Here is a 12,453-nt window from a genome sequence, read left to right as displayed (position 1 = left end):
TCATGAACTCAGGATTTAGACAAGAATCTGTTTGTCACAGATACACAATCCTGTCGGAAACATTTTGAATGCTGTCTGACTTTTCTACTTGATCTTTGCTCCAATCTGATGAAAACCACAGTTCCTTTAAAGAGGTCTTTGCTTATTTTGAACAGTGGTCTATATTTTAAGGCTTCCAAATTTAATATTAAATGCACTCTACGCAACATTTTCACGTCACACAAAAATAATCCCTCTTTAAGATCACTTCTGCTTGACTAGAATGAGTGGTGGTGTGCCCCCCTATTATATTTTTATAACGGCCTGGCAAAAGACAAAAGCCTCTAGTTTTTGTGAGATAGAAAACTATCTCTGATCAAGTAATCAATATAATTATGATAATTATAATGAGCCCGAGGCGTTAAAATGGGACCAAATCCTGACCTGATTAGAGTGAGTATAATTTGGACCCTGTCCGACTCAATGCAGTGCTGTAATCCGTTGTAACCCGCGCCTAATGTACGTTGATAAGTAATGAACAAGAGCAGATGCTAACTGCCTTCACACTTCATTTGTGAGCCCAGTTCCTACTTCACTGCACTGTGAGGTGTTCTAACAAAGGCTTCATTTTTATTGATCAATAAAGCCTGGATGAAAACAATAGTATTCCCCCCTCCCCCCTTTAAGTCCCAGCAGAGTATTTACTTTTTTAAACTTAATCAATCTTTTGGAAAATAATAAGGGTGTAATGAATAATGGATGGCATGCTCTGGCTGGCCCAGGGACACAACCAATGCTACCTCCGTTCCTCTCTCGCAGCAATCAATATGCTGTCAGGCTAATATCATTGACCCGGATGGAGACTGTCATGGAGCCTGAAGTGATAAACAAGTTACTACTGTCATTAGCCTAATGGCACAGAGTAGAAACACCATTTAAAGAACACAAACATCTGATCCTCAGATGTTTGATCTCAGATCAGACCTGAGGGGTATACTACGAAACAAACTCAACAGAGCCTCGCTCTCTTTTTTTGATCTGGTTCAACATAACACAAACCCTCGCTCAGAGCTGACTGGTATCACGAAGGAAGTTATCAACCTCTTAAGTTGAACGAGGGTTTCAGCTTCGGGCTCTGTGCGCGTCCCCATGAAAGGGGGCGTTTGGCCCGTCATTTGAGTCTGCTTCTGCACAAAATGGACTGATCTTGTGCCGCTAACTTTACACAAACGGACTGATTGCGAGCAGCTGAGTAAAAAAAAGAAGTGCGTCGCTGAGTTCACTCAAGAGGAAGAGTTTGTCAGTCTGAATTATTACAGTAGAAAACAGAGAGACGAAAAGAACTCTTACTGCAAATAAGGAGTGGAATGCTGCCAGCATGGACATGATTTATTTATCTTAGGCCTACCGATCGTTCTCTCGCAGTGCGTAACGTGACATTATAAAACAACGAAACGTAACGTTGAACTCGGATTTAAACACTAGGCTATACCATTTAGCCTAATGTATTTATAGGCTACTTTGCTATATTTATAGCACCACGCCTATAGTCCCACACTTAAGAATGTAATTTAAGTCTGACACTGTCACCAAATGAATAGCCTATGTGGAAAATCACTTTAGTTTCGGGCCACATCAAAATTAATACAATTAATTAGCCTTTTATTTGAATCTTACAAATACCAATAGGCCTACATTAAAAAAACCTGTAGTCTGTATTTTTCGGACAAATATGGATCTACTGTGAGAAGCTTAACCTGCGAGTCTGCAGCGATATCCGAAATGTGACAGCTGTCACCTGTCACGTCCCAACTGTATTCATTATTTAATCGCCCTCATCTTCCCCTGATGTTCCAGTGACAGCCTATTCAAAGCCCCGTTTCATATTGTAAACGTCATACACTAGGCCTACTGATGAAAAGAAAGAAGCCCACAGTGAAATAATGTTGCAACCTGTGATTTTATAGAACGCTTTATTAAGAGCCAGTGTGTGTAGATCGCCAGGTAAAATAATTTGAGACGAGGAGAGCATAGAGTGGCGCTGCATACAGTATAGGCGTAGGCTATTTTACATTTTCTGCATCAATAACTGTATGCATGTGGCAAAAAGCCCCTGCTTGATGTAACAGTTCACTCTGCTGTAAGCCTAATGTCACGGCTTCATTTCGTTAATTAACTTACTGATTAATAAGTTTAGATGTAACAGTTTCCTCGGTGAGAATGTATCGCTCAGACAATATAGTCAGGTCCGAGGGATTTCTAAATGTGTAGTTTCCTTAAAGGGCAGTGCTCTAAGAGCCGAATTTAAGCTCAAACTCTGGAACAAAAACTGGTCTGAGCAGGTTAGCCGTGCAGCCTCTGTTACCACGGTGATCTAGCCAGGTAAAAAGAGAGAGCCACCTTTCGTGATACTGAAAACTCTGGCTTTAGACTCAACAGACCTCGCTCAGCCCTTAATCTCGCTTCGTATTATACCCCTCTGCTCTACAAGGATGTACTCTATCTGTAAATGTAAATAATTACTGTAAGAGCATCTGGATATCCGTGATCATAACTTGCATTGTGTAAAGCTTTAGATGTTTTCAGTCACGTCAATTTGAACACTTTCTGTTGATTTAGTTGTCAAATATTTTGAATCATAAGCCTTTTTATGCTCTCATTGAGCCATTTCAATCATAAAATTGTGCTTAACATAACACTCTGGTTTGGTCAGCTCTGACCACAAGTGGCTGCATGTTAAGCACTAGTTTCTTATCAAATGGACTGTTTTGGTCCAAGTTCATAAGCTATTAATGATAGTTTTTATAATAATTAAAACATCATTTATGTCTGTTGTAAGACATAAGTAACAACAACTTTCAAAATGCCAGGTTGTGAAAAATAAAATATTTAAACCAAAATTATAAGAAAGTAGTATTGATCATGAACAAGGGGAAAATCTTATTGGCTGGCGGGATTCCATTAAAATTGTAAATAAGGACACCAGAAACATTTACCTTGTCAGCCACCGTTAGAAATCGGTGTGTAACATGTATTAAACTGCAGGTAAACTTGTATTATGTCATCAGTTAACCCCGATAAGTTCTTCGATTACATAAAATGTAGGGTTCTAAGGTAAAGTGTGACTACAAAAAACTGTTGCAAACACACCACCCACAAATAACACAGTTAAAAAAATACTTCCAAAGACAAACCCTCCCACATGTGCCCAAAATAAGAGAACTGCTTTGGGAACTGCAAATGTATCCACAACCTGATATATAAAACATCAGTAAATGAATAATCAACAATTGTTAGTCATTCCATACATTTTCAAGTCCTTTATAAAAGATATATCTTTTTTATTTGTTGCCTGGTTTAAACTGTGTCCTTAACTCTGCAGGTAAGGGAGATGTATTTGGGGATGTTTTCTGGAAAGAGGTGACTCTCGCTCAAGCCTGTGCCAATGTCCGAGCTCTGACCTACTGTGACCTCCACGTCATCAAACGTGACGCTCTGCAAAAGGTGCTGGAGTTCTACACAGCATTTTCCAACCACTTCTCAAGGAACCTGCTGCTCACTTACAACCTGCGAAAGAGGGTGAGTGACTCTTCATATGGCAGCAAGAAAGAGCCATAAATCCATCAACTTTCATGTAGTCCTCGGAGCTATAATTGCAGCCGAGATTTTACAAAATAAAAGTTACAATTCACTCGTTTTAGATTTGAGCTTCATACTATTGAACTGTGTCAATTTTGTGTTTCAAGTTTATAGAGTATAAATATAAAATTATGAACGTACAATAAAAAAGAATGCCAATACAGTATTATCACAGTTTCGACATTACTATGATACTCACCCCTAGCCTGGCTATGGCCAAAGGGAAGAAATTCCATTTAACATAATTTTTTAATTCACACAGTTGAGCTGGCTGAGAAACCCTTGCATCACAGCAATATGGCCACAGTGAAAACATCTGGACAAGAGCCATGAAATTTGTGGTCAACCAATCGAAATGAGGTTGGATTTTGACTGCAGAGAATGATTGGTCTGTGCATATAGTGAGAGTATGATTGGCTGGCCACAGCTGGTGGGCAGGAAACCTAGATTCAAATCGTATACTCTTAGGATTGTTTTACAAAAATGAAAAAAAACAATAAACGTTTTCTGCCATTTCATTTTTGTAGGGATTGATTTGCAACACCTTTCCCAAGCTCGATGGGTTTTTAATTTTGTCTCGACTTGTGTTTCTACGATTCTATTTACTGTTCAAATTCACTGGCTTATCCCAGCAGCCCAGGTTTATTGGGACTTCCTTTAAGGCAAACCGTCCCCTAGCTGTAGTGCGTATATCCATCTTATGATTTTAACTTATGGCAAGAAAGTAATTAGACGCTAAGACAGAGCTATGTAACTGGGCATGATTATTCAAAGTAACATATCCCTGCAGCCAGGGCTTATACATGTTACACAGCTAAACAACATACTACAACACCTCATACAAAAACACAGTTCTATTAACCAGCCACCATATATTAAAGCCATTCTTACATCTCTCATTCAGAAATGAACAGCTGTGATCAACAACTCAAGTGTAGCAACCAATCATTACCTCTTTCATATTAAGGCAAGCCTGCCTAAGTGAGTGCGATTGAGATTGGATTGCCTGCATATAAAGAGGCAATCTCATCTGCTGCATGGGACTCACTATTCACCAGGGTCCCATACTCTCTGTATGTATACAGCTGGGAAATCCAGAGATGGATTCAATAAGGAGCAAAACTCTTCAAATAGAGGTTCAGGGTTTTTGATTTTTGATTTTTTTTTTATTCCACTGGGAAATCCAGAACAGGATATGTTCAGCAGTTAAGTTGTTCAAGCTGCTAGAACAGTGATGCTATAAGACGAAAGAAAAATGCCCCAAAAAATGAAGACGGATGATGTTTTGCCTATTGCATTTCAGTGTCATGCCTAGTAATGAAAGATTATTAAAATAAACACAATTCCTTAACTTTGAGCTATCAGAGATCTTTCACAGACAGTTGGTTGTTCAAATACTAAACTCTTACATGAACAGTAAAACACTTGTTTTTTTCACTTCATGTTTTCAGTCTTTGTGCTAAACTAGGCTAACCATCGGCTTGCTTTTACTGATTATTTTCTGTACAAATATGAGAAAAGATATACATTTTTTCATCCAACTCTTGGCAAGAAAGCAAATGAACACATTTAAAAAATATATATATATTCCTAAAAAATCCACATCTCCAGTTTCACTTTATCTTGAGGGAATTAGCTACTCCAGCATGCACAACTAGACTATAAAATATAAAATATGAATTTAGTTAAATTTTTTTTAAGTATTTAGCCTTTAATTAATAACGGGACATCATCCTTCACACAATAATCAAAAGAAGCTAAAACACAGTAGTGCGTCAGCAGCTGTGTGTTCAGCTGTTAGTGTTTCTTCACAAATAAGCTAGAGGCTTGATGTGAACTTTCCCCACTGCGTCGTGGGAATAGTCTCTTTAAGGTTGCATTTGCAAAGCACACACATTAAAACCACTGTTCCTTACAACAAACCTTCCTCGCACAAGCTACAATATTTGAGATTTAATTTTTTTTAAGATTTTTTGGGCATTTTAGCTAAGAGCGCCCCATTTTTTATTTATTTTTTCCTTTCCCACGTTACCATTCACACACACATTCATACACCGATAGCAGGCTAACTATGGACATTCACACGAGGCAAGGTGGGTTAAGTGTCTTGCCCAAGGACACAACAACTATGGTGGACACAACCCAGGTGGCAGGGTGGGGATCCAACCTCCAACCCTTTGATCATCGGCCAATCCGCCCTGCCAACTGAGCCACAGTCGCCCCCCTGTTCATCTAACTTTTAATGTTTTTAAAACATTTTGCTCACTTTTAGGGAAATAAATTGACTCTGAGAGGAGCCATTACAATTTTATTTGATGGGTATCATAATGGTGTTTTAGTCATAAGAACTGTGAATTCTCTCTCTAGATCGTCTTCCGAAAGATCAGTGATGTGAAACGAGAGGAAGAGGAGCGACAGAGACGTAAAAATGAAGCCCCTCTGAACCTGCCACCAGATCACCCGGTGCGAAAACTCTTCCAGCGCTTCCGTCAGCAGAAGGAAGCCCGCATGTCCATCGACAAACCAGACGATGACCATGATATAGAGAAGGGCCCGGCGTATGTTGACGTCCCTATAGCTCATACGGCCATCACAGCCACCAGCATCATCACAGTGACAGAAAGCCCAGCGACGCCCTCATCTTCAAAGCCTTCCCCTTCAACACCCACTAACTGTGCTCCCTTAGAAAAGGGAAAGCTGCAGGTGCCGGTGCCAACTCCCATTTCTTTGGTGGGAGGCCGGTCTGCTGAACCACTCAAAGTCAAAGGGTGGGGTCGCTTCAAGGACTCCGTGGCCAAACCCGACAACTGGAACAAAGTGTCTAAAGCCGAATCCATGGAGACTTTACCCGGACGGACCAAGGTGCACGAATCACAGATGTCTCTGAAGAAGACGGACTCCTGTGACAGCGGTATAACCAAAAGTGACTTGCGCCTGGACAAAGTTGGGGACTTCCGCATGACGCCCCAGGACCGCAGTCCTGTCCAGCCTGCGGACACCAGGCACCCCTTCTACCCCATCCCTGAGCAAACGCTTCAGGCCTCCATTCAGGAGCTGAAGTCGGAGCTGAAGGACGACCTCAAGACTCTCAATGTTCGAATGTCCGGCCTCGAGGCGCAACTCACAGAAGCACTTCAACTCCTCAAAGCGAGGAAATCAAACGCCGGCTCTCCGCAACATCTTTTTGACATTTCTAGACCTACTTCACCAGAAATAGACAAAGAGGACATATTCTCGTGAAGGATTGGAAGAATCAGTTTCAGGCAACAGTTTACCTTGAACTCAGCAGGAATCTGGGAAGATCTGGATTACTTGGAAAGCTGAGGCTGCACTATAGGCACACCATTTAGATTAGGCAACAGTGTGTTTTTTAAGACGCACCAGCCTTTATCATCATAGGAGTGTACCGGTTGGTTAACAAGGAAATGTGAGGTCGTAGCCCAAAGTCAGAGGTTACATAAAGACTGACAGCTCTACGTTTGTACATACGTTTGATTTATTTCTCCATTGCACTGTAATGGACAAATAGCTTGAGCTGTTTGGTTTTTATTACTAGTCAGATTTTGAGATTCTCGTAATGGGAGGCTCCAATAGAAACAGCATGACACATTGGTTTGTTATAGAATCATTTGTATGAGATTCTTTGCATGCCACATAAAATAAATGTTTGCCTCAAATTGCAGATGCTGCATATTTGATTAATTGAGGCAACACATCGAGTCATTTGCATTACTTTACCATGAGAGCGAGAAAGGACGGTCTTTGCAGATGACGAAGGAGAAATATCCTCCAGCAATCGATGAACTCTTTTATTATATCAACTGTCAGGATCATTGTGAATTATACAACAGATAACTCCGGCTGAGCAATCAGATTTTCAAAGACGTCTTTCAGCAGAGCTTCTAATTTCCATAAAGCATGGATAGATGGGCTCGATGACAAATGGTGGGAGCGGTGAGAAGGTTATCCATCTTTCCTGGTATCTTTGTATGTACACGCTACAGCCACATACAAAGATACATACATATTGTATGAGAGAAATGCATTTTAAGCTTTGGTGATGCATACTAAGGTAATGCATATGGAACTGTTAATGGCTGTCTCTTTCCTTATCATAAAACTGTCAAGAACAAAGAAAGGAATGCTTTCTAATATTTCCAAAATAAACTTTATTATATAAAATAAAACTTCAGGATGCAGGTTTGTTTTTGTAAGCAAAACTTTATGGTCACTGGTACCTGTTTAATTGATCATTTATTTTGACCTTTTATTAGCCACTGAAGTACATTTGAACATTTGTTACACTGGTAAGCATGCATGATTTAATTTGTCTGTCCTTCTGTCTCTACGTCCACTTGAGAAAATGACGCAAGACACAAGTTGACAATTGAATAAGATCTGAAATGAGGAAGTCTTTTGACATGTGTTGAGGCTAAGTGTTTGGAATGTAGGCGGTGTGTTTAAGGACTCTGTTTGCAACGTCAACTGTTTTCCAGGTTCCAAAAAGTTAAATGCAACTTTAAACGGAGAAACAGCAACATATTGAAGAGCATTTATTGTGCAATATAATTACACCAAAATGTATTGCAACACCTTCTCATAAAGATAAACCAAGCAAAATGAATGTTCAGGAACATGTAGACAGATAATAGTAACTTGTAATTTTGTTTAACATTTTACTGAGCAAAAAACCCAATTTACTTAATATATATATATATGAATACATCATTAATTTTGTACTTAAATTTCCTAAATTACAAGTTTATGTTGTACTATTGTTGTCTTACATGTTTCTCTTGAGAATGAGAAACTGTCTCAATGAGATTACCTGTTAAATAAAGGTTAAATAAAAATAGTTTTTGAAATAAATCTGTTTAATTAATCAGTGTAATGTTTTGTCAACAAAACAGAGAATATAGCTCAGTATGGGGGACAGAATGAATGGGTGTAGAGTAAGAAAACAGAGGGAGGAAATGTTATGTAATGAATTAATGACTTCAACATAAAGTTCACAGAAAAAAATGCATCAAACATTAAGTTATCAAGCAATAATTATGCAAATGTAGCTGTTTTAGTAGAACTTTGTAAGTTGGCGCCTATTAAAAGCAAAGTATAAAAAGAAAGCCTTGAAACAATGGAGTTTTGTAGATTGATGGGTTTTTTCAGATTGATCATTCTAAGGCTAGAATACATTTATTTAATTCAGTAGTAATGCTCTATCGCGGATATCAACAGTACACAGAAAGTTTTATTTCTGAAATCAGTAGTGTAATGTAACTACAGTAAGTTAGTGCAGAATTGAGGTATTAGTAATGTAATTGTAAAACTATATCAGCAGATCAAACCAGAATGAAAATAATATATATGAAATGTCTCAAAATGAGCTCCAACATCAAAAGTGGTTTGGGGGTTAAAATCTGATAGGAGCAGGAGCTTTACTGGTCTGCTTATATTACGATTTTAATATCCAGTCAAAAGATTCTTTGACATGTCAAAAAATAACCATTATTCTATATTATTTATTGTTCATGTGGATAATTTATGTTCCGTGCATGCTTTTCCTCTTATCGCGCCAAAAGACAAGCTGAGACAGACACGGCTGAGAGTAGAAAGACGCTGATGTTTTCTCTCCATCACATTCTGTAGCTTCATTCCCATTAAAAATTCAGCTGACTAAAAATAAATGGGCATGCGATCCCAGAAGTGAGAACTCAATTTAGGTTAAATCCAGTGTTTGTGTGTCTTTTATGGTTCTGCTTTAATAGAGAATGTTCTTCTTGGACAAGATAAAGTACTAAAATCCTCATGTTATCATCTCTGTATCACAGAGAATTCATAAAGCTTCTGAAGTTTAGATATCAAAAGATGGGAAAACGAGAGATGACAATGTTGTTGAGGAATTTACACCCCAGTGAAAAAAAGGATCAGTCTTCATTTTAGCAACACAATCAATCTTCAAGAGAGTCATAATAATGTAGGGTAAAATATTTACTATAGGTCTATGTGTGTGCGATTTAAAAATCCTCACAAACACCCAACTACATACTTAAAAAGAAAAAAATAGTAATAATAATATCATAGTACAACATTATGTTTAAGTCGGATGGAAAATAAAGCTAGGGAGGTTTCAGTGCATAAATAGCATGCAAAGTAAGAACCCAAGTTTTTAAAGCAAATTTAAAAGGTACAGTTTGACATTTTGGGAAAAAGGTTTATTTGCTTACTTGCTGAGAGTAAGGTGAGACAAACTGCAACAACAAAATCAACCTTTCAAGTATAGAACAGCAGCTAAATCAGAATAAAAACGAGTTGGAGCAAAGCATTTCAATAACAAGTTTAATGCAACACACATGCACACATCATGTCATTCTTCTTCTTATTCATGTAATTCAGTGATATTCAACCTGAAACATTTTCTATAAAAGATTATTGTGAACATTTTTGAGGCTATCTTTGTAGTAACTTCTGGTGGAATACTTTTATTTTAGTATACTTTTTCACTTTACCAATGAGACAGATGAATGACAGAATAAGTAATATTTGTATACCTATATTTTGAACTTTCATTCTGAATAACAAAAACCAGGAATCCTCTTAGTTGCTTTACATTATTTTAGAGTTTCTAAAAGAAACAGAACTAGAGCTAGATGATTGTGCATAGTAAACCAGTGAAACGTCAAATCCAGTTCCAGTTTAAAATCTGATTTGTGCCACTTTTTGAACGCACCCAAACGACATAGACCTGGCATGTGGATGATATTTTCTCTAATGCCTACATTTTTTTACCAACTCCATAAAAAATTTAGTTGCTAAAATAGGACATAGGTTCACTGGAAAACTCAAGAGACAAGATCCTTGAAAGCAGTATGTAGTACTGTGCTGTAATGTAACATTTATAGACGGTGACACAAAATAAAAAAATTACTTTACAGTACTTATATATACTATTTCCTAACAATTACCCTTAATATTGAAAGTAATTTTCTTTTATTGCTACCGGGAAGCATGCAACACTGTGCCTTCATATGATTGAACCATACTCCTTTTCAAGGCCTGTCGTGAGATAAAGATGCGTTAAATTTCCAAATTACTGTTGCTCCAATAAAAACCATTTGAACACAGAACTATTTTTGTGGTCAGCTCTTGGTTTGCTGCCTATAGGTATACAACCATACATACTGTGTGTGTGTGTGTGTGTGTGTATATACATATATATGCACAGGTTATATTGCAATGTTTAGATTCTTAAGACAGGTTAAAGATGGTATTTGGTGTATGGTTACTGTAATATGCACATGCCTCTATGTTCACTCCTGTCATGTGATGAGAAGTGTCACTATTTCAAGCACAATGGGAACTCTTTGTTATGAACTGTGACATAACGTACTGTTCATAATAAATATTTTATACATACTGAACCCTGTCCTGTTTTCTTTGGGGGGAAATGCATGGCGCTGTGTAACATCCACCCATCTTTGTGTTGTAGCTCCCCTGCCTGCCAGCAGTAAGATAAGAGCACTTCTCTGAGAAAGTCTAACTCAGCAGGTGTATTCTCCGGCTGATCTTCTCATGTCAGATAAACCTTACGGCTGTGTGCAAATTAAGAGGATTCCTCTCCAACCCCGCTCACATTGAGCCTACTTAGTGCAACAGATGTCATAATCCCATGGGCAGAAATCAACTAATGGAAAGTACTTGTATTATTTACTAATGAAGTAGCTTTAATTCTAAGAATGTTTATTCTCAGTGAGTGAACAAACCTTGGGAACAGTCAATAGTTGTGTCACGACAAACAACCAGAATGCCAAAGGCAACGTGAGTTTTATGTTAATGATGAATCTCAGCGATTTGCACCTCTGACTTGAAATTCATATTTTTTTCAACTAATCTTCTTTGAAGCTGTTTGCTTTCATTTCTGTTGCACTGTGAATAGTAAGAGGATCAGATTGTTTTTGCCACATCACACATTCTGAGCTCAAAAGACACAAAAAAGCACAGATACGTTTTTCCGTTTAAAAGCAGCTTCTTATTACTTTCTGGAAGTGTGAATTATATCTGAAAGGATCTGAAATGTAAGGGCCATATACAAATGTTTCAAGATGGGTATCTTATCAACACAAACTAATTTATATTGTTTTTTCCTAATAAATGGAGATGTTTTTAAAAATCTTCAAATATTGACAATTAAATTACTTTTAATCTCCTTTAAGAAAAGTCGGGCAATACTTTATTTTCCCAATGTCAATGAACCCCATTAAAAGACCAAAACAGCAAATTCAATCAAATTGTCTGTGTTGTCAAAGCCTGATTTGACTAATTCATCTGTGCCATAGAGCTCCAGTGTTGTCCATTGGTCATATTGTTACACTGGCTGACATGTTTTTTTCATTTGTAAACTCTAGCATTGAGTCTATTCGACATAACACTGTCCCCGTACTGTATTTAGTGCACAAAGTACATATTTATTGAAGGCTGAAAATAGTCCAACAAATACATTATTTACTCCTTTTAGAGTACTGTTTGCTAAAATCTACAAAGCCCAGTTGTTTTATATAACTAATTAGCTTAAATTTTTGAGTGCCACAAACAGGGAGGTTGCCCTATCCTTTCAGAATATTTCTAAAACTTAAAAAATTCATGATTCTGACTTGTATGCGTCAGGATATGCACACAAAGGAATAACTGCATGAGGTAGACTAAATTATTAATAACATGGATGGATTATCATATTCCTGACACCTGAAATCAAAGATATTTATTCAAACATTTTACATTTCATAATTTACATTTTAGAGACAGGGCAATATAACAAAATGTACATTCTTGCTCAGAACA

At 37.7% G+C, this 12,453-nt stretch overlaps 1 protein-coding gene across 3 annotated transcripts in view; it reads left to right on the top strand.

The window, feature by feature from the left end:
• The window catches only part of kcnh1a (potassium voltage-gated channel, subfamily H (eag-related), member 1a), a gene marked incomplete at both ends in the record, with an annotated part of 41,316 nt that extends 34,458 nt beyond the window's left edge, over nucleotides 1-6,858 (top strand). For all 3 annotated transcript variants that reach the window (XM_080037067.1, XM_080037066.1, XM_080037065.1), the window contains 2 exons: nucleotides 3,362-3,558; nucleotides 5,986-6,858. In XM_080037067.1, the coding sequence (XP_079893193.1) occupies nucleotides 3,362-3,558; nucleotides 5,986-6,858 (1,070 nt within the window). The remainder of the gene's footprint in view (nucleotides 1-3,361; nucleotides 3,559-5,985) is intronic.
• Nucleotides 6,859-12,453: the final 5,595 nt, after the last annotated feature.

This window comes from Ammodytes marinus (genome assembly GCF_949987685.1).
Source record: "Ammodytes marinus genome assembly, chromosome: 11".
NCBI classification, from domain to species: Eukaryota; Metazoa; Chordata; class Actinopteri; order Uranoscopiformes; family Ammodytidae; genus Ammodytes; species Ammodytes marinus.
This window is presented reverse-complemented; position numbering and strand designations above follow the sequence as displayed.